Raw genomic sequence first — 19,294 nt, 5'->3', positions numbered from 1 at the left:
AAGCAACGGAAACGTTATTTTTTTTCAGAAAATTTTTTTTTCTGTTATTACGAATAATAAACAGAGTTCTTTAAATCTGAAGCTCTTTTTGCTGGAAAATGAAATCCAATAAACGCAAAGGTGAACACATAATTGTTAGGCTGTGATTTGGGAACAGACGGTATGAATTAGTGAGAAATGGCTAAATGAAATCATTAATCTACTTCGCAATTTCGCATGGAATATTCGCTAAAAGTTTCCCTATGCATCATTTGACGGTAGCAAGCAAGTAAATACAAGCGGAGCAAATAAAAGTTGAATGCGAGGGATGGGATGCGTGTTCCGTTGCGAGTGTACCCAAGGAACAAGCTGAGACGTAAGTGGATTAGTCGTAAATTTTGTAATTTCGAATAAAAGAAAAAAGTACTGCCTCTGCTAACATTACGAAAATGCTCTAAATGGAAAGGGAATAATATACACGATTAAAGTCCTATATCTTAATTCATTTACTTTTGCAATGGAAATTGTTATTTGTTGGGTATGTTTTTGAATGAAAGTTTTTGAAAAGCAGTAAGAAAATACACGTCTGTGCAACGTAATACCACGCAATGGCGGAAGGAAAGCCACAATCGACAAATAATAATTGCGATCCATGCAAACCAATGCAGACTAATTCGAACATTTGAAAAACGGTTAGATACTTTTTCCACCACAAGTATTTTCGAAAGGACGGGCCCATTGCAGCAATGAGGTAGTAAAAGTGCACGCCGACGTTCATTAAAGTGTTGACAGTTGGCAGAAAAGCACTTTGACCACCCGAAATGAACCGGAAGCCAATCCATACTGTCAACAGCATACAGATGTGATGATAAATGTGAAGAAAAGTTAAGTGATTGTCCTTTTTACGTAACACAAAGAACAACGTATCCAGTAAATCAAGGAGTTTGGATATGCAATAAAAGTATCCCATGCTAATCGCCTGAAGAGCATCTTCATTGTTCGAGTAATCCACTGGCTGGCAAATCAGACTGTAGCCTTTCAGCCAGGTCACGCAGCAGATGTGGTAGAACATCCACCCATTAAAAAAGATTTGGAAGGCATTGTAAGTCACCAGTGCTCCTCGTAAGTCGTAAGGTGGACGATTCGCCATCAGCTTCGGACCCAACATTTTGGCAGCGAACAGGTAAGCCAGGCAAATCAGGATTGCCGTTAGTGGAGATTCTGTTAATGGCCATCCGTCTGTCCGTGTATCTTTTGAATTGAAAAGATGACTTGAGGACATGCAAATATCGGAAAAAATAATTTGGTGCAAGTGCAATGCAGGTGGGTTGAGTTCGGTTATAAAACAAACTTTTAAGAAACCGTTGCTGTTGCTTAAATAAATACCTCTTGCCTCCCAAATTCGGCTGCATCCAGAAATGAGAGTCTTAACGGGATCCATTGTATGATGAACTTGTACGTTTTTGGCACTGCAACAAATGAAATGCAGTGTACTGTTTGCGACGCAAAAGAAACACAGGTTAGCGTGGCGGATCAAAACGGTCTGCCGATGCAAGGGATATTCGAAGCACATATAGGAGGATTTGTGATAATGTAAAGAAGAAAAGCGGAAGAAAGGCTTTAAATTATAATTCAGTTTTTTTTTTGGGGGGGGGGACTCTTGATGGAACAGCTATTGTGATAAAGCGTAGGCAATAGAGCAACATGAAGTAAAATTTTTACGACGCATGAAAAAGGACTTTGGGAAAGGGGGATTCCCACTTTGCTGCAATACAAATTCTGTGTTTGAAACCTAGCATGATTTTCTCCTGGCATTATAGGGAGGCAAACATTATTCGCACGTATTAGTGATTTTTGTTATGATGGTGACACTGTAGTAGTCAGCAGACCATAACATTTACCATACAGAATACTTATACCAAATTCTTAAAAATGTTTCTTGACCACGCTTATGCTTAAAGACAACCGTTACCGTTATTTTTTGGCATGTGATAACCAAATATTTGCATATCTATGATACTAAAAGGAAAGGAGAAAAGAAAGACTGTTTTTAAGAACAATCTATTTACTTGTCTATGTAGCCGGATTATATAAAAGGTTTACATAAAAGATTGTAAAAAAAAAAAAATTGTGAACATATCAATTTACTTAATTTTTTTGTTGTCTATTTTAGTTACCTTGTACGCTTTAGAGTGAAAAGCTTTGAATAATAGGAAGAATACTATGGATTGTGTGACGAAGAACCATGGGAAGAAGATGGGGAAATCGCATTCGATGAGCAATAACTGTGACCCATGCACTCCAACACATAAGAACTGCAACATCTGCAAACCGGTGAGGTACTTTTTCCACCAAAGATATTTTTGGAAGCGTGGTCCCATGGCTGCCATTAGGTAGTAAAAATACATAACGACGTGCACAAAACTATTGACAGTCGGCATGAAAACGCTTTGTCCACCCGGGACGTATCGAAAAACGATCCAAACAGTGAGGGGCATTGTAGCGTGATGATATACGTGCAAGAACGTTATTTGCTGGCTGTTCTTTTTTCGCAACACAAAAAATACGGTGTCGAAAAAATCGATTAATTTGCACAGGTAGTTGCAATAGCCGAGCGTGATTATTTGTAGGGCGTCTTCGTTGTCCGAGTAATCCACTGGCTGACACATGAGACTGTAACCGTTGAACCACGTTAAGCGGCAAAGATGGTAGAACATCCAACCATTGAATGATATTTGAAATACGTTGTATATCACAAGTAAGCCTCTCAACTTGTAAGCTGCTTGATTTTCCATAAGTTTGGGCCCTAGTATTTGAACAGCATACACGTATACCAGGCAAATCAATGTTGGTGTTAGCGGAGAATCCGTCAGTAGCCATCCATCTGTTCGCTTGTCTGTTAAACGGCGCAATTTTTAATGAGCGATTTTGAAACCTCTGACATTAAAACTGTACCTCTTAGGTCCCAGATCCTGGCAGCTTCATCGAAAACGTAGTGTACCAGAGAAAACATGATTTTTTTTCACTTTCGATTTGCACACGAAGTTGTAGGTGAACTAGGGAACCCGAAAAATAGCCTGCCGGCTTGAAGTTGTCGACAGCTATGTTATGTCACAGCATTTCAGATTACCTCTATATATACCCTGTGATCATCTCAGCAAACATACACATGGGAATAATAGTTTTCATAACTTGTTGAGCATAACGAGGTTCGTAACTACCAATCTAACCATTTCACAGCGGTTATGAGCTGAGATTGAATTTATGATTTGAACTTTTCTTTCTGTTAGCTGCTCAACGGTTCTTTTCTTTAGATGTACAAGTGGGAGTGAAGAAAGACAAATGAAGGCTACTGCAGCGTAACCATTCGGCTGTCATAAAAGCCATGTTTACGTCAAAGTTGAGGCTGGCATAGAGAGAATGCACGGAACCTGACGAGGCGGAAACCTTTCGTTTCGTTAACCTTGTACACGGCTTGCGACGATGCAGCAACACCTATAAACTGGTGAATAATCGACGTGCGTCGTCAGTTTTCCGAATAACCGTGTCGCTTGCTGCACAATGGCTTTCCTCTTCCAAGCCCTGATTTTCGAGAATTCGCCATTATGGGAATCAAGAGGTATGAAAAGTCAATTTGCTCTGTTACCCACAGGGAGGCTCATAAAATAAGATGCGTACATGTCCGGATTGCGTTAAAAAAATATTCTTGCCAAAAGAAAATTTTAAATTTTCCCATTAATCGTTCTCCGTATTCTCCTAGATAAACGAATAGATGGCTGGCCGCTTATGAGCTCCCCTCTTCCAACAATCGTAATATGTTTAACTTACGTCTACTTCGTCAAAATATGGGGCCCCAAGTTCATGAATCATCGACCGGCTTACAACCTTCGAGAAGTTTTAGCGGTGTACAACGCAATTCAGATTGTTTGCAACGGCTGGCTATTCTACGAATTAGGCCGTTACGGCTGGCTCAGCGGGAATTACAGCTTCACTTGTCAGCCAGTTGATTACTCGAATAACGAAGCAGCCCTACGGATCCTCAGAGCCAGCTATTGGTTTTTCATGTCAAAGTTCCTTGATTTATTTGATACGCTGTTCTTTGTGCTTCGCAAGAAAAATAATCAAATCACGATGCTTCACGTCATCCATCATGGACTACTTCCCATGACCATATGGCCGGGAGTTCGTTTCACGGCCGGTGGACACGCCTGTTTTTTCGCCTTCCTCAATACGTTGGTGCACGTTGTGATGTACTTCTACTATTTTTTGGCGGCAATGGGACCAAGCGTTCGCAAATACCTCGGCTGGAAAAAGCATCTGACATGCTTCCAAATAATGCAGTTCATTGTTGGATCGGTCCATTGTTTCCAGCTGATATTCATCGACTGTGATTTCCCCATCGTTTTCTGCTGGTGGATCGGATGTCACGAAATCCTCTTTTTTTTCCTTTTCATCAATTTCTACAGACAAACTTATTTACCACAGCAAGCAACGAAGTCATCATCCCAATCCAAAAAGAAAAACGTGAGGCTAAAAATTTGCTGAATGATTCAGTGCGTGAAACTTCTGACAAAAATACCTGTTGGCACTTGTGTAGAAAATAGAAGGTCTCGGTAAATTAAAGAGCTCCACTGACATTTCGCATTTACCTTTCACGTATGCAAAGGCTTTGCCGCTTCTCAAAAGTCATGTTCCGTTTTTCTATAGCAGTAACTCTTCGATAAAAATTTATTTTATTTTGATTATATAACCCCAACGCTAAAGAGCTAAAGGATACGGCATCATCACAAAAAAAAAAACAACAAGTGTAGCTTGCGGCAGAGCTGGTTCAGCATTTCGTTTTTAACCACGAGATGTAATGTTTTTCATTCGGTGACCTAGTAAGTTGCTAAAAAGATCTCTGCGTACGAATCTCATGGTGCTATGTTTCAGTGCCGATTACTTTTGATAGATGAGCAGGAGTTGATATAGTCTAGTTACAAACTAGAAAGGCAAAACTATTTTTCTGACAAAATTTGTTTACGTCCGTGACCTGTATTGTGGACGATCGAACAAGAATACCAAGCTCCTAGTTTCTCTTTGTTCTCTGAAAGAAAAAAAGGTGAAACTATTTTTGCACTTGAATTTTGAATATGAGCTTTGAACTCCAAACGATACAAATGCAAAAAGGTAGTCCAAATCGGGATTTAACGCCGAAATCGAATTTATGCTAAGGGCCGGTTTAGGATAAAAGTAGCCCATACGAAATTTTCGACGCCCTAGTTTATAACAAAAAACTGGCTTTATAGAATGCTCTATTTGGCCAGTTTTTTTCTATTTTCTATCCTTGTCTTTTCTGTACTTAATATTCTTGTATTTTAAATATTGGTTCTAGTTCATTAGCAGAAAAGGTTCTTTTCTATATAGTGGAGTTTATCTCAGACATCCCCGTTATGGAAGGGCGGCAAACCGCTGTGACAAATAGGTACCTAACAAGAACTATAATTATTTGGGGAGTACATGCATCCGGAGCGATACCACTTAATTCCGGTGTGGTACACGTACGAAATCCGGTACGGTTTGTTTGAGGTCAACCCTCCCCAACACTGACAAAATACGAAAACGAGGAAATCACATATCTAAGTCGGAAATGACGAACAACAAAAATAAAATCACGTTCTTAGTTTAACGAAGTAAACTGCTGACTGAGGTTGTACTGTGGTATGGCTTCCTACATCCAAGCAGCCTTATTAGAAAGCAAAAGACTATGGGAATCTAGAGGTAGTAAAAATACAATTTAAACTTCTTTTATTGCTTTGTTCTTTATTGTGATTTTAAATAATACAGTTAAAGTACTTCTCACTAAAATTGTTCTTTGTGTAAACAGACAAGCGGCTGGACGGCTTACCGTTAATGAGCTCTCCTTTGCCGTCCATCATGATCTGCTTAGGTTACGTCTACGCCGTAAAAATGTGCGGTCCGAAGTTTATGAAAAACAGGCCAGCCTTCAAACTACGAGGAATACTAATGGCTTACAACCTCTTTCAGATTATTTTCAATGGCTGGTTATTTTACGAACTCGGCCGCTTCGGTTGGCTCAGTGGAAATTATAGTTTTATTTGCCAGCCAGTCGATTATTCAAACAGTGAGGCAGCAATGCGAATCGTCAGAGCAGGCTATTGCTTTTACATTTCAAAGTTCATCGATTTATTGGACACATTGTTCTTTGTGCTTCGCAAAAAAAACAATCAAATCACCATGCTTCACGTTATCCATCACGGGATACTTCCGATGACATTATGGCCGGGTGTGCGCTTCGTTTGCGGAGGACACGCATCCTTTTTTGCATTTCTCAACACGTTGGTGCACGTCGTAATGTACTTCTACTACTTTATGGCGGCCATGGGACCAAGCTATCAAAAGTATCTCGGCTGGAAGAAACATTTGACGAGCTTTCAGATGATTCAATTCATCATGGCTTCGTTCCACTGTTTCCAACTGATGTTCATCGACTGTGATTTCCCTATCGCGTTTTGCTGGTGGATTGGTGGTCATGAACTGATTTTTCTCGGTTTGTTTATCAACTTTTACAGGAACGCCTATCATAAGGAAAAAGAAACACTATCACCATCTTGTAACAAAACTCGAATGTCAAACAAAGATCTCTAAATAGCAGAAATACACTACTGCGTTGGCATGCGAATAAAGTTGGAAAAAATTTAAGCGTCAGTCGATTTTCCGTGAATCCCTTGTGATATTTCGAAACGCCAAAACGAAAAGGAATTCACCTTGTGTCTATCGAATGGCTTTTCTCAACTTTTTCCGAAAATGGTGTTTTACTTTCGTTTACCTAGCAAAATTTTTGAACGTGAAAGTTTATTGCGAAAATACATGTTTAGTCTTACAAATCCCAAACACCTGTTCATGAACGTGAAAGCGGAGATCCTACAACTAGACATTGCATCAGGCCAGAAGGAACAGACATAAAAAAATAATCAGCAACAATTCCTTGTTCACGAGCGCGCAGTGGTTGCTCAGGTGGCTGACAAATGCACAAGCAAACAATTTTGAAATCCCCCTATGGATCTGCCGAAATCGACCCCCTTTTTCCTTTTTTTCTTTCGTTTCAAATCGTGCTGAGTACAGTTTATATGGTACAATGAAAGTTAACCGGGAAAACTAGTTAGACAGGATTAATTGAGGTTGGCGGAAGAGAAAGGTTCATTCAAATGATCTGTTTTGTGTAGCGTAGGTAAATCAGACCAGTGGGTATATCTTGCCTTGTTCTCGTAGAACTGGTGGAAGGCTATATAAAGGACCCAGGAAAACCGACGCGAAATAGTCCGTCACATCCTGGGGAGCTCTTGAGCACCACGTCATAGTCTCTCTTATGAAAACCCCATACTGAAAGTCGCACCCCTTTTCACATTTGTCAAGAGAGTTAGGAAAAACGAGAATCGCTTTGCCAAAAAATGGCTGCGCTAGTTGACTCCATCGCCTTTTATACCAACAAACTATGGGAACTGAGAGGTGTGAAATCTTCTTCATCGTTTTTATGTGATCTGTGCAATTTTTGGTTTAAACAAAAATTGGTTCCTGTTCATTTTTAGATACGAGAGTGGACGGCTGGCCATTGATGAGCTCTCCATTGCCTGCTATGGCAATTTGCCTGGCTTACGTCTTCATCGTCAAAGTATTGGGGCCAAAATTTATGGAAAACCGGCCAGCGTATGACCTGCGACGAGTTTTACTGTTCTACAACTTCTTTCAGATTGTCGTCAATGTCTGGGTGTTCTACGAACTAAGCCGCTACGGATGGCTCAGCGGGAATTACAGTTTTTTCTGCCAACCAGTTGATTATTCGTATGACGAATCAGCATATCGGGTTCTTAGAGCATGTTACGTGTTCTACCTTTCAAAATTCGTCGACTTATTCGACACGATATTCTTCGTTCTCCGCAAGAAAAGTAATCAAATCACGATGCTTCACATTATCCACCACGGCTGGATTCCTACGACTTTGTGGCCGGGCATCCGTTACGTTTGCGGAGGGCACGGTTCATTTTTCGCATTCCTTAACTCCCTGGTGCATGTTGTCATGTATTTCTATTACTTCTTGGCGGCGATGGGACCACAAGTTCAAAAATACCTCGGATGGAAGAAATACCTTACCACTTTTCAGATGGTTCAATTCGTCACTGCGTCCATTCATTGTTTCCAATTGCTCTTTGTTGACTGCGATTTTCCATACCTTATGTCCTGTTGGATAGGCCTCCACGAAGTGTTTTTCCTTCTGATGTTTCTCAACTTCTATAGACATACGTACCAGAAAAATAAGAAAATTCATTCTTCGTCAAAGTCAGCAATCACTAACAACAACAATGACAGCGACAGCAAGAAATATATGTAGAGTTTTGTCTGTGTGTTAATTATTTTCGCCGTTAAATAAACTCGTCATAACACTATTTTAAAAGCCAAAAATAAAAAAAGGGTTAGACAAATTGTCTGATTTCCTGAAAATAAAAATAAAATAGATTTCGACCTGCTTTTTGACCACCCATAGCAGTTAAAATCCAAAACAGAATGACACACATTCGCATATGGGGATGGCCTGTCCAACTTCAGTTGCATTTGGATCCAGTTCAAAGCCTTTAAAACCAGACATAAGCTGCCTAAATCCAAATGAGAAGCATCATCGAATCCTTTTGTGGTCGTCTTCTTTTTACATGTAGAACGATCATTTGATTGGCAATCCTGTTTTCTCGGGAGTTTTTTTTTTCTTCAAAATTTTGCATTCCGTTCGGTCAGAGACAAAAAACAAGTTCCGACTATAATGCCAGGTACTGTTAATTTAGCGCAAACGAAATGTTGTTGTGACGCCCCATTTTCTCAAAACTCGTTTGATGTCATTACAAAATTTAATCTTGTTTTTTTTTCCTCCGGCTTGTTTTCCATCTCCTGTAGCTAAATTCTTCACTCAGTTGATGTTGTAATAAATAAAGAGAAAAGTAAGTTAACTTGTTCATCTTGGCTTAAATGACGTTAAATGAATTAAATTCACGCATCGTTCTGTTTGTAGCTCCGAACAAGGGTCCAAAATCAAAAAGAGAAAAGTATGATTTCATAGCACGCTCACGCTACATACCGTTTGAAAACCAATCAAGTAGGAAAAGATAGACCTCTAAGAACTAATTCCAGGTCGTTGTAACTGACTCCAGCTCTAGTTAGCAAAGAATGCTAAGAGGAAAAAAAATTATGGAAACAATTCGAATACAATTGAAAAGCAGGAATCGAGAGAAAACTAGCTCACGAAAATATGGAGGGGAAAAAAGAGAGGAGGTTCTTCGGAAACTCCAAGAAGGTGTGTGTGTAAAATGGCTCACAGCAGAATAGACATTGAGGACTAGACACCATCGGGACAACGAGACATCCAAATCAGTTCATTTCCAGTTACTGTCGTGTAACCATGGCCTCCGTTATTCAAACTGTAGTTGACGAGAGCATCCGTATTTGGGATCAAAGAGGTAATATTTAATTTAATTGCGTAATAATGTCAGTATGTATGAAAAAATATTTTGTATGATTAAAAGATATTTGCTTTCCCGCTTCTTATGAGTACGAGTTTGCGTTTCTTAACAGATAGGCGTACAGATGGATGGTTCCTGACGGAGAATCCGCAAACGCCGGTGTTGATTTGCTTGGCTTACCTATTCGTTGTCAAAATATTGGGTCCCAAACTAATGAAAAACAGGCCAGCCTTTGAGTTGCGCGGTGTACTAATGGTTTACAACGCGTTCCAAATTGTTTTCAATGGCTGGATGTTCTACCATATTTGCCGTCTAACGTGGTTCAACGGTTACAGTTTGATTTGCCAGCCGGTGGATTACTCCGACAACAGAGATGCGCTGGAATTAATTAAGATGGGCTATTGCTTCTACATTTCTAAATTCATTGATTTTCTTGATACCTTGTTTTTCATCATGCGTAAAAAGGATAATCAAATCACCTTCCTGCATGTTTTCCACCATGCCAGCATTCCGCTGACCGTATGGATTGTCTTCCGTTTTATTCCGGGTGGCCAAGCTACCTTCCTTCTCACCTTTAACAGTTTTGTGCACTTTGTTATGTACTTCTACTATCTAATGTCAGCAATGGGTCCGCGAGTTCAAAAGTATCTGTGGTGGAAGAAATATTTGACCGTTTTCCAAATGGTCCAGTTCTTTCTTGTTGGCTTGCACGGACTTCAGTTGCTCTTCATCGAATGTAATTTCCCGACTGCATTTTCGTGGTACGCTCTCGTGCAAACGGTGTTTTTCTTCCAACTATTCAAAAACTTCCATTCGAGGGCCTACAAACCAAAGCATAGCAACAACAATAACAACAACAACAACGATGTAAAAAAAATCAAGTGAATTGGGATATCAAAACTTTATCGTCCGTGTTTTACGTTCAGAATTCTTTATGTGTCCGTTTTTTCTCAATATTTTAAATATTAACGCGTATGTTCAATGTTTGCCAATGTACCTCGGCGTTTCAACTATACTCCCATCATCACGTCACTCATTTCCCGTTTCAGAGTTTCCCCTCCGACAGTTAAACGAGTTTTCAAATACAATTCTAGAAATCGGAAAGTTTTTAACGCAACTTTTGGCATACCTGTCTGCGGTTCATATCAACTAAAAGTTTTGGAATGGATCACGAAGTATGAGTCATTTATACCGACTATGGATTGAGCTGGATTCCACGCATCATACAGGTAATAAACATAGCAACAAATAATGAAATTTTGATCAGTAAATCGTGTACAATATCAACGTATTTTCTGATAATGATCCTCCAAAATTCTTGTTCCTCTTCTATTGTAGGTTAGCAAGCTCAGTGTAATCCTTTAGTTAAGTAACCCAATTTTCGTAGAGGCGAAATTTGTTTTTTTTTTCTTCTGTTTGTTGAAAACAGGAAATGCAAATAAAGCTGCCATGAACAGCATTGCGGCATACGACTTGACTGATCGACTTTCTCTCAGCTTCCAAAAAGAATGAAAATAATTGGAAAGTATTCAAGTTGCTTAAGTGAGAAAGCTGTTTGAAAGCTAACGTTCGGACGTACTAAAGATATTGGATTGACGCGCAACAAGTGGACAAACTACTATCTGGCTATTTTCCCGACGATTTTACTTTCTAAATAAGTGTAGATGAAGCACATAGACTCAATTGAGTAACATTGTTTGCCATTTAGGATTTCTATATAGTAAGGTTTATTGAGCTACTTTTCGTTCCCTAGTGATCAAACTCTTTATGGCTGTAAGGAGCAATTTGATAGTTTACTCTATCTCACATTAACAAGAAACGAAAAGTACGATGGAAATAACTCACTTAAGCTCGAAGCGGCCGAAGATAATAAGGCTGTTCTAGGTACAGTTAACGAATCATAATTGGATCAGCTCTGCGAATTTTCAACAGCTTACCTTTTGAAGAATTTGTAGAAAACGAGTAATGCCATGAAGAAGGTGTCGAAGCAAAAACTGTAGGAGACAACGGAGTATAGCATAACATCCAACATGGGCGGCATAGCCAAGCCATCCAGGTAGAAATTCTTGAATAACAGTTCACCAAGTCTGTTGTGTATAGGCAAGATGGTAAACGCATCAATACCAGGTGTTAATTGAAGGTAGAAAAGAATGTCGATGATGGCCATTCGTGCTGCGGCGAAGAACCTGTAAAAAGATATTCATGTAGATATGCAGTATTGGATATCACTGTATAGCTCTACGAGGTTGATGCTCACCGGACAAACCATTACTTTGAATATTACCAACAAGAGCAGTAACAGCAATCTTATGTGACGATGCAAACCATTGTGCGACACAAAGGGTTGCAGTGACCACAACAACCATTCGACATGCGGTGTAAGCCCAATGAATGCATGTGAGAACTGACTGGAATTCAAGTTTCGGGAGTTATATAAATAACGAATTTCACATGGTCGATATACTACTGAATTAATATTGAAACAACAATAAGGTTATTGAATGATCAACCGCTGTCCCTTTGATTGTTTGACCCAATAAAAAAAACCCTGTTTTTCCCGTAACTGGTTAAAATTACTTTCATTCCCTTACCTTTTTTATTCGGAAACTTGCGGAGACTGCTTGAAGCTCGTATTGCGAACTGCTCTTATAAGTTTTACTACCTGCCAAAATAAACGAATCTTAATTGATGAATAAATCGCGCAATTGATTATATGTTACGAGTTTCATTCCAGTATATCTTGTAATAGCGGCTGACAAAGAGCGCAGTTCCGAACGAACAGTCTTCTCCATAACTTTTGCTTTATGAGCACGGCAACACATTTGTATTACAAAGACAAATTGTACGATCCATAGATGATAGTTCCATCTGGTTAAACCATGTGAAATAAGCATGATGCTGGTACCAAATGTGCCTATTGGTTTTTGGATGCAGGAGTTTGGCTTGGAGCCAATACTCTTCTGCTAAATCAACCTGAAGAGCAAAATGTTTTAAATATTTTACGATAAACGGAAAAGATATATATGGCTGCCGAATCACCTTGTGGTTTTCTCCTGTTGGGAAGACGCACACCTGGCCTGACCTGGCTGGAAAATTTCATAGCCAACACGTTATAAAAAGTTTATCGGTCCTTCTGCCGCACCAAAGTTGCGACTTCTTTAACGTCATATTACGTCGGTTTCCCCGAACGTATTATTGCACGTTACTATTACATCGGATGTCTTATATGCCTTGAGTGTTTTCTCCTGTTTAAAAGGATGAATCATTCAATAGATATGGTGTATAAAAAATTGTTGTATCTTAGGCTTACCTCTATTGGAATTTTGTGCGAATTCAGCATTAAAATCAACGATATTTTAAACACCTGAGCCTTGTCATTTGGATTAGGGCCTGCTATACATTTGAAATTTCTTCAGGCGATAACTTACTGTTAACTCACTATGAGATAATGTCTCTGCAACGTCACGTTCAATTCTAGATCACGTCTAACAGAAAATCAAAAAAAAAGTAGGGCCACCTCGAAGGCACATTTCCAGTTTGGCAAAGGACTGTAAGTCATAACTACACAAACCATAATTGGTTGTCATAATATTTAAACTCATCGAACGTTATGGAAGTCAGCCCATTTTCAACTAAGACGTTTTGGATACTTGTTTTCACAAATATTGTCATTTCAAGCATTGTAATAGCTTGGTTGCTGCTTATGCGTTTTCATTTGCCAATACCTTGGCATTTTTACCGTGCCTTTGGGGCGAGGTATTAAATAGCTAATATAATCTTTTGCCGTCACAAGCGTCAATGGGAGGAGCGAGAGAACAAACCTATTGCGGAACCTGTACATAACAAAATGAGAATTCAAATTGGCGGTATCCGCAGTTCATTTATCGGCAGTCAATTGTTCGGCAAATAATGGGAAAAACAGGTTTCAGTATTATGAAAAAAAGCCAAACCAATCTACGAACACAGACAGGAATAACAGGAAAAAAGACTAGGTCCTTTCAAGGTAAGCTTCTCTAACTATTTTCCGCGTGAGTAAATCTAGAAATATCAGTACAACCTCAGATGAAGGAACTATATGAATCTTTAGCTAATCTATTTTGAATTTCAAGTGAAGGCTTCTTAAAACTTTTGCGCCTATGGGTAATACAAAACGAGATGGGGCGATCAAGCTCTATTATAAAAGCTTATATTATTATTGCCGGTCGTTAAAGTTATGAACTCGTTTCGGACAGCAATCAAATGGTAAACATCAAAATACCACAATAGTCAGTATGTCCGCAGGATAATTTGCAAAGCGCTTATAAGAAAGAAAACCAAAATAATTAGCTGACGGATGAACATTCAAGTTACTATTGAGTGAGCATTTGTATAGCATTTGGGAAACCCTATAATAGTCTTACCTATTGAGTAATGAATTCTTGATAAGTCTACATAAGAACTGCACCTGGATCCTGATGCAGGATGCTATAGAGGCTGTTTCAGCTTCACTTGACCCATCTCTCGAGTCTGACTAGCGCTGATGAAGCGAGCGAACTGAAGTGGGAAGAAAGTCGCTTTGTGGAGGGTTGTCTTTCGAATCACGTCTTTTCTTACTACGTGCTCACATAGCCTCGAGGAAACTTTCCGCTCCGCTATTATTAGCTCCAGTCAAACGTGATACGATTACCAGCGATTATCGTGGGGCTGCGTATACCGTCGGGGATTTTTGGGCCATTCTTGCCTTCATGTTCCCAATTCGCCTCGAAATTTGTAAACATTTGCATTGATGTGTGTAAATAAATGCAATATCTAGTTCGGTTAGTTTTCTCTTCAACAAGAATTATTTAATTTAGTTTAAAAAAAAAGAAATTTCTTATAACGAACTTTGGCCGTGGTGACAAGGCGACAGGTTGGCACGTTACAGATGTTTATCATTTTGATAGTGTCAATTATAAGTTGATTGTTCAAAAAATTTAAAGAAGTTTGGCGTATATTTGCTTTTTCTTTTGCGTATTTTTCTTTTTTTTTTGGGGGGGGGGGAGGGTGGAGATTTCATTTTGTCTTTCATTGAAAGACCATCGCAATCACATGATCATGTCACAAACACTAGAAATACTTTATCTTGTTCTATGCACCACTATAGTAATTTCGACGGGACTTGTAACTCGGTAGACTCGAGAATCGGCAGCTCGTAGGTGCCTTAGGCTTGTGGTTAACCAACAGAAAAACACCATATCAATCCGCTGGCAAAGAGGAACCATTAACTGATCATAGAGAAATGACCCAGTTCAATTTCAAAACCTACTTTTATAAATATAATGCATTATTTACAAAAATACATAAGAATACTTAGTCATTCATCAGGCATTCGTAGAATAAATAGCCTAGTGTGTTGTCGGAGCAAAGTAAGCGCTGTGATGAAGTTCAGCAGACTCGCTTGTCCTTCGTTTTACCTTTTTACTGCTGTCCTGTTAAATAACAGTGTGTAGGAACAATTTATTCATGACACGTATATTAGGCTACAAATGTTTTTTCCCAGTTATACGGGACGATCCAGAAATTTCAGTTGGGCGCTTGTTGTACGCTCCCGTGTGATAATTTTTGAAGAGGAAGAAATACATAACGGCTTGCAACGTAGTGCCCCAAGAATAGGCCTTAGGATAGTCACAATCAATGAAGAGTAATTGTATACTATGAACACCAACCAAGACGAACTGAACCATTTGAAAAACGGTAAGGTATTTTTTCCACCATAGGTACTTTTGGAACTGCGGACCCATCGCCGCCATCATGTAGTAGAAGTACATCACAACGTGTACCAATGTATTGCACGTCAGAAAGAAACTTTAAAAGAAATTCGAGATTATATTTATTTCGAAATCGTAATTTTTAATAAAGCTTACCAACTCTGTCCACCAGCAATGAATCGGAAGCAAAGCCATACGGAGAGAGGCGTAAAGCTGTGATGAAAGACGTGAAGGAAAGTGATCTGATTGTCCTTCTTACGTAAGATGAAAAACAGCGTATCAAGAAAATCAATCAACTTCGAGATGTAAAGGCAATAGCCGATAAAAATTATGCGAAGGGCATCTTCGTTTTGAGAGTAATCCACAGGTTGGCAGATGATGCTATAACCGTTGAACCACGTCACTCGGTTACTTTCCCAGAACATCCAACCATTGAAAACGATTTGGAATGCGTTGTAGATAATCAGTACACCCCGCAATTGGAAAGGTTTCCGACTTTCCATGAGCCTTGGACCCCAAATTTTGACCATAAAAAGATAAGAAAGTGACATGAGCACTGGAGTCATCGGTGAATGCGTTAGCGGCCAGCCGTCCGTTCTCAAATCTACGAAATAAAGTTTAAGCCGATTGGTGTCAAAAACTTGAAACACGTGTCGGTCTTGTTGCGAAATCGACAAGATAAACAGGTTCCTACCTCGTAGTTTCCATATTCTGTTGCTTTCTTCTATAATACCTTGGACAATGGAGCCCATCTTGCCACGATGTCTACCGGAACTCTACTGATACGGAGCGCCTTTCGTTATGAGCTCAGACGCATCGCTCTGTCTGTCTGCAAGAAGATGAGCCATCTGTCTTTTTTTTATGTTCCCACTTCCGCAACGGTAGTGTTTCATAGGCATCAGTTTGTGTCCTTTCCTTGAAATGTGAAAGTTTGTGAAGTAGGTCTCACCCCATCGTTACATCAAACTTCTTATCCCTAGGAGCATGACAATGGTAAAAAAAACTTGAGGCATGAGCAATAAGGCAAAGATGAATGACTGTGTAAGCATACAGAAGGAACGATATTTTCAAGATTGTTAAATTGCCATTATCACTACCTCTCTCCTTATAGTTAAGTAAAATTATATGAATATTATGTAAGTATAAAAGCAAATACGTCTTTGCCGGAATTTCCCCGTCCGCTGAATATATCCCACGTGTGCATGACAATCCAGCGTAGAAAATACTTTCTAAATTTCCTTTGCTGATCAGCTTGGGGGCTCTTTTGCCTTTTACCGCAAGTATTGCAATTAACATGAAAAAATTGAATTTTGGAAAATAGAAAATAGTCCAGTTCTGAATCATAATACCTCCAGACCACACTGCGAACTACTTGTAGGTTAGATACGCTTACATCTTTAGCTGCCAAGAAAGTATCTGATAAAGAAATTTTTATGAATTAATTTTACGTTTTGGAGCGCTCAGTGAAGAACGTGAAGAGTGCAAGTGGCTGGAGTCGACTGGTTTTGCTTAGCGATATACAATATTTGCAGTGTCATGCTTTCCCTTTGATGGGCGAATAGATAACAGGTCTCGGACTTTTGTCGGGTAAACAATATATAGCCATGAATAGGGTTAGTTATGGGGAGTAAATCAACGTTATAGAACTGGAAGCATGACTACGACGCGAAGTTCCGATAACTTTTGTGAAGCAATGACTGTCTTACACGATAGCTTAATGCAGATTGATTATATACTGTGCGTAGTTAATTTCAAAATTTCCTTAGTTATTGTTGGTCAGAAATTTCATTTATCATTTTCCCTCGATGTACTAAGCAATCTGCTTGATTGGAAGAATTCATTCCAATATCGCAAAAGCTTATTTTTCGTGAACTGCCACGATAATTTCAAAATGCATGCCCTACTTTCCTTGCATTTGTATGCTTGTCATCCGAAAAAATGTAAATGGCGGTCTAAAAATAATACGCCTTTCTCCAACCGCATTGACGCAAAAAAAAGAAAACAAGAAAACACAAACATCTCGAGAACGATTTCCCAATGCCGTCTACGCCTTAATCAAATGGCCGCTATAAGTTCCGGTATTCAAAGGAGGGACAACTTTTTAAAATTCATTCCTTTTTTGAAGGAACGATTTCACTGATGCCCAAGAGACAACAGTGTATATATGCCCTTTCGAAAAGTCTAATCTGGCCAGCTAAATGAACAGAGAAACGCGACGCAAAACAACGCACGTAACCAAAGCTTTTAAATGACTTCTTTATTTGAATATTGTATTTCGCAACCTGTACGAACGCGCATGATGAAAATAGACCGCATTCACCATACTTGTATCATGCATGGCTCATGATTAGGCAAGAAAAGAAAAAAGAAAAAACCGGATTTGAGAAAGGAAGAACTTGGGGAGGGAAGCTGCCTCTCAAGCGTCTATAAATTGTCAGAGTACCAAATAGACATTACGCATCGAGTGGCCGTTGAGTCAAGTATGGGCTCCGTTGCGCAAATCATCATCCAAGAAGGAAACAGGATATGGGAACAAAGAGGTATAGATTATCATTTCAATCCAGTTATTAGGCATCTTGTGTAAACGTTCAATTAAAAACAATTTCAGCGTTTACCCTGACCAGTTAAAGTATTTCTTTCATATTGGCAGATAGGCGTACAGATGGATGGATCTTGGCAGATTCTCCATTAACGCCCATCGTCGTTTCCTTAGCTTACCTTCTTATGGTGAAAACATTTGGACCGAAGCTTATGGAAAATAGGAAACCTTTCGAATTACGAAGCACACTTTTCTTTTACAATACATTCCAAATAGCTTTCAACGGTTGGATTTTCTGCAAGATTTGCCATCTGACTTGGTTCAACGGTTACAGTTTGGTTTGCCAGCCAGTCGATTACTCCAACAACGAGGATGCCCTCCAGTTAGTTTTGATAGGCTACTGCTTTTACATCTCGAAGATTATTGATTTTCTTGATACCATCTTTTTCATAATGCGCAAAAAGAACAAGCAAATCTCTTTCCTCCATGTATTGCATCATAGCGTTATGCCATTGAGTGTTTGGATTTGTTTCCGCTTCATCGTTGGAGGTCATTGTTGCTTTTTCGTCACCCTCAATAGTTTGGTTCACGTTGTCATGTATTTCTATTATCTGATGGCAGCCATGGGTCCCAGATTTCAAAAGTACCTGTGGTGGAAGAAATACGTGACTATATTTCAGATGGTTCAATTTGTCTGCGTAGGGTTTCACAGCTTGCAATTATTGTTTGTCGAGTGTAACTTTCCAACAGCATTTTCGCTATGGTCAGTAGTGCAAGCGCTTTTATTTCTCAGTCTCTTCAAGAATTTCCATTCCAAGGCATACGCAAAAAATGCTAGCCTGGGATCGAATTTCGAGTACAGTTCTGACCCTACAGAAAAAAAGCTTTCATGAAATTGTAAATTCGAACGATGCTATAGCGCTTTTATACGTCTCACTAGAGAAATAGAATACAACTACGCGGCTAATTTGATTTCCTCCGGTGTGAATGTCTTTTTGGCTTCAAACTTAACGACTGGATAATTACTTCTTACACCAAATATATTGTTGATAACATCTTGTTTTCTTGAGTTTCTGGAGAAAACGGAGTAAACGGTTCCGTTAGGAAAATTGGTAAATAAAACCAGAAAAGCCACAGCCAACAATTTTTTTTCCGTGTCTGTGGTAGCGATTCCCGTTATACACAGGAGAATGGGATTTCCCCGTGTGAGCCTAGTTGAAATGGCGTATACAAAATGTACCCCTCACCCCCCCCCCCCCCAGAATTTGTGTTATGCATTTTAATTCGAATGCATAAAGGCCCACTAGCTCAAATGTGGGTTGATAGACGTTGTATTTCTAGAAACTCATTTGGAAATCGCTGAATATTCTTGTCATGGTTATTCATTCTAATCGGCTGTATAATTTTGTTCCTAATTTCGCGGTTTCTTTTCGGTGATATAGATCTATTGCACGATTTGTTTTTCGTACCCCACCTCCCTTTTTTCTTACCTTTCTAGAAAGTTGTTACCCTTGAATATGTTTCACCTTTCCCTGAAAAAAACA

General features: G+C 39.3%; 7 protein-coding genes and 1 long non-coding RNA gene across 11 annotated transcripts; 4 read left to right on the top strand and 4 right to left on the bottom strand.

Moving 5' to 3' along the window:
• Positions 1 to 465: 465 nt before the first annotated feature.
• Positions 466 to 1,629, bottom strand: LOC130692498 (elongation of very long chain fatty acids protein AAEL008004-like). Its single transcript, XM_057515613.2, has 2 exons — positions 1,366 to 1,629; positions 466 to 1,230 (listed from the first exon to the last, which is right to left on the bottom strand). Exons 1-2 carry the CDS (start codon positions 1,550 to 1,552, stop codon positions 482 to 484), a joined length of 936 nt encoding a protein of 311 aa, XP_057371596.2. The 5' UTR covers positions 1,553 to 1,629; the 3' UTR covers positions 466 to 481.
• Positions 1,630 to 2,118: 489 nt separating this feature from the next.
• LOC130692494 (elongation of very long chain fatty acids protein AAEL008004-like) lies at positions 2,119 to 3,070 on the bottom strand. The gene is made up of 2 exons (XM_057515608.2): positions 2,935 to 3,070; positions 2,119 to 2,875 (listed from the first exon to the last, which is right to left on the bottom strand). Exons 1-2 carry the CDS (start codon positions 2,990 to 2,992, stop codon positions 2,124 to 2,126), a joined length of 810 nt encoding a protein of 269 aa, XP_057371591.1. The 5' UTR covers positions 2,993 to 3,070; the 3' UTR covers positions 2,119 to 2,123.
• Positions 3,071 to 3,481: 411 nt separating this feature from the next.
• LOC130692487 (elongation of very long chain fatty acids protein AAEL008004-like) lies at positions 3,482 to 4,537 on the top strand. The gene is made up of 2 exons (XM_057515602.2): positions 3,482 to 3,598; positions 3,740 to 4,537. Exons 1-2 carry the CDS (start codon positions 3,541 to 3,543, stop codon positions 4,522 to 4,524), a joined length of 843 nt encoding a protein of 280 aa, XP_057371585.1. The 5' UTR covers positions 3,482 to 3,540; the 3' UTR covers positions 4,525 to 4,537.
• A 1,061-nt stretch (positions 4,538 to 5,598) lies between these two features.
• On the top strand, positions 5,599 to 6,652 carry LOC130692476 (elongation of very long chain fatty acids protein AAEL008004-like). The gene is made up of 2 exons (XM_057515591.2): positions 5,599 to 5,739; positions 5,846 to 6,652. The coding sequence occupies exons 1-2, from the start codon at positions 5,682 to 5,684 to the stop codon at positions 6,625 to 6,627; spliced, it is 840 nt and encodes a 279-aa protein (XP_057371574.1). The 5' UTR covers positions 5,599 to 5,681; the 3' UTR covers positions 6,628 to 6,652.
• Positions 6,653 to 7,291: 639 nt separating this feature from the next.
• LOC130692501 (elongation of very long chain fatty acids protein AAEL008004-like) lies at positions 7,292 to 8,423 on the top strand. Its single transcript, XM_057515617.2, has 2 exons — positions 7,292 to 7,488; positions 7,569 to 8,423. Exons 1-2 carry the CDS (start codon positions 7,431 to 7,433, stop codon positions 8,366 to 8,368), a joined length of 858 nt encoding a protein of 285 aa, XP_057371600.1. The 5' UTR covers positions 7,292 to 7,430; the 3' UTR covers positions 8,369 to 8,423.
• LOC130692502 (uncharacterized) lies at positions 8,282 to 14,036 on the bottom strand. Of its 4 annotated transcripts, none has more exons than XR_009422055.1 (11): positions 13,886 to 14,036; positions 12,796 to 13,318; positions 12,525 to 12,730; positions 12,206 to 12,458; positions 12,077 to 12,147; positions 11,743 to 11,893; positions 11,423 to 11,671; positions 9,926 to 11,365; positions 9,269 to 9,863; positions 8,501 to 9,195; positions 8,282 to 8,420 (listed from the first exon to the last, which is right to left on the bottom strand). It is a non-coding gene; the product is annotated as an uncharacterized LOC130692502 (long non-coding RNA). The 4 variants fall into 4 exon arrangements; XR_009422054.1 differs by having other exon boundaries at positions 9,926 to 11,360; XR_009422057.1 differs by having other exon boundaries at positions 9,926 to 11,360; positions 12,796 to 12,970; positions 13,886 to 14,025.
• A 568-nt stretch (positions 14,037 to 14,604) lies between these two features.
• LOC130692495 (elongation of very long chain fatty acids protein AAEL008004-like) lies at positions 14,605 to 16,205 on the bottom strand. Its single transcript, XM_059494571.1, has 3 exons — positions 15,906 to 16,205; positions 15,368 to 15,815; positions 14,605 to 15,308 (listed from the first exon to the last, which is right to left on the bottom strand). Exons 1-3 carry the CDS (start codon positions 15,961 to 15,963, stop codon positions 14,984 to 14,986), a joined length of 831 nt encoding a protein of 276 aa, XP_059350554.1. The 5' UTR covers positions 15,964 to 16,205; the 3' UTR covers positions 14,605 to 14,983.
• A 1,417-nt stretch (positions 16,206 to 17,622) lies between these two features.
• On the top strand, positions 17,623 to 18,722 carry LOC130692464 (elongation of very long chain fatty acids protein AAEL008004-like). The gene is made up of 2 exons (XM_057515579.1): positions 17,623 to 17,751; positions 17,862 to 18,722. Exons 1-2 carry the CDS (start codon positions 17,694 to 17,696, stop codon positions 18,641 to 18,643), a joined length of 840 nt encoding a protein of 279 aa, XP_057371562.1. The 5' UTR covers positions 17,623 to 17,693; the 3' UTR covers positions 18,644 to 18,722.
• The last annotated feature ends 572 nt before the right edge of the window (positions 18,723 to 19,294 follow it).

Source organism: Daphnia carinata, chromosome 1 (genome assembly GCF_022539665.2).
Source record: "Daphnia carinata strain CSIRO-1 chromosome 1, CSIRO_AGI_Dcar_HiC_V3, whole genome shotgun sequence".
Classification (NCBI taxonomy): domain Eukaryota; kingdom Metazoa; phylum Arthropoda; class Branchiopoda; order Diplostraca; family Daphniidae; genus Daphnia; species Daphnia carinata.
The sequence above is the reverse complement of the archived record's forward strand: the minus strand, read 5'-3'. Positions and strand labels throughout refer to the sequence as shown.

Bases quoted from the DNA above. Each gene is read 5' to 3' on its own strand.
- LOC130692476 (XM_057515591.2), top strand. From the start codon at position 5,682: ATGGCTTCCTACATCCAAGCAGCCTTATTAGAAAGCAAAAGACTATGG. The intron at 5,740-5,845 runs GTAGTAAAAATA...TTGTGTAAACAG, and splicing joins AAGACTATGGGAATCTAGAG to ACAAGCGGCTGGACGGCTTA.
- LOC130692464 (XM_057515579.1), top strand. From the start codon at position 17,694: ATGGGCTCCGTTGCGCAAATCATCATCCAAGAAGGAAACAGGATATGG. The intron at 17,752-17,861 runs GTATAGATTATC...TCATATTGGCAG, and splicing joins CAGGATATGGGAACAAAGAG to ATAGGCGTACAGATGGATGG.
- LOC130692498 (XM_057515613.2), bottom strand. From the start codon at position 1,552: ATGTGCTTCGAATATCCCTTGCATCGGCAGACCGTTTTGATCCGCCAC. The intron at 1,231-1,365 runs GTATTTATTTAA...TCAATTCAAAAG, and splicing joins CCGAATTTGGGAGGCAAGAG to ATACACGGACAGACGGATGG.
- LOC130692495 (XM_059494571.1), bottom strand. From the start codon at position 15,963: ATGGGCTCCATTGTCCAAGGTATTATAGAAGAAAGCAACAGAATATGG. The intron at 15,816-15,905 runs GTAGGAACCTGT...TTTATTTCGTAG, and splicing joins CAGAATATGGAAACTACGAG to ATTTGAGAACGGACGGCTGG. The intron at 15,309-15,367 runs GTAAGCTTTATT...TTTCTTTTAAAG, and splicing joins ATTGCTGGTGGACAGAGTTG to TTTCTTTCTGACGTGCAATA.
- LOC130692487 (XM_057515602.2), top strand. From the start codon at position 3,541: ATGGCTTTCCTCTTCCAAGCCCTGATTTTCGAGAATTCGCCATTATGG. The intron at 3,599-3,739 runs GTATGAAAAGTC...GTATTCTCCTAG, and splicing joins GCCATTATGGGAATCAAGAG to ATAAACGAATAGATGGCTGG.
- LOC130692501 (XM_057515617.2), top strand. From the start codon at position 7,431: ATGGCTGCGCTAGTTGACTCCATCGCCTTTTATACCAACAAACTATGG. The intron at 7,489-7,568 runs GTGTGAAATCTT...GTTCATTTTTAG, and splicing joins CAAACTATGGGAACTGAGAG to ATACGAGAGTGGACGGCTGG.
- LOC130692494 (XM_057515608.2), bottom strand. From the start codon at position 2,992: ATGTTTTCTCTGGTACACTACGTTTTCGATGAAGCTGCCAGGATCTGG. The intron at 2,876-2,934 runs GTACAGTTTTAA...GCCGTTTAACAG, and splicing joins CAGGATCTGGGACCTAAGAG to ACAAGCGAACAGATGGATGG.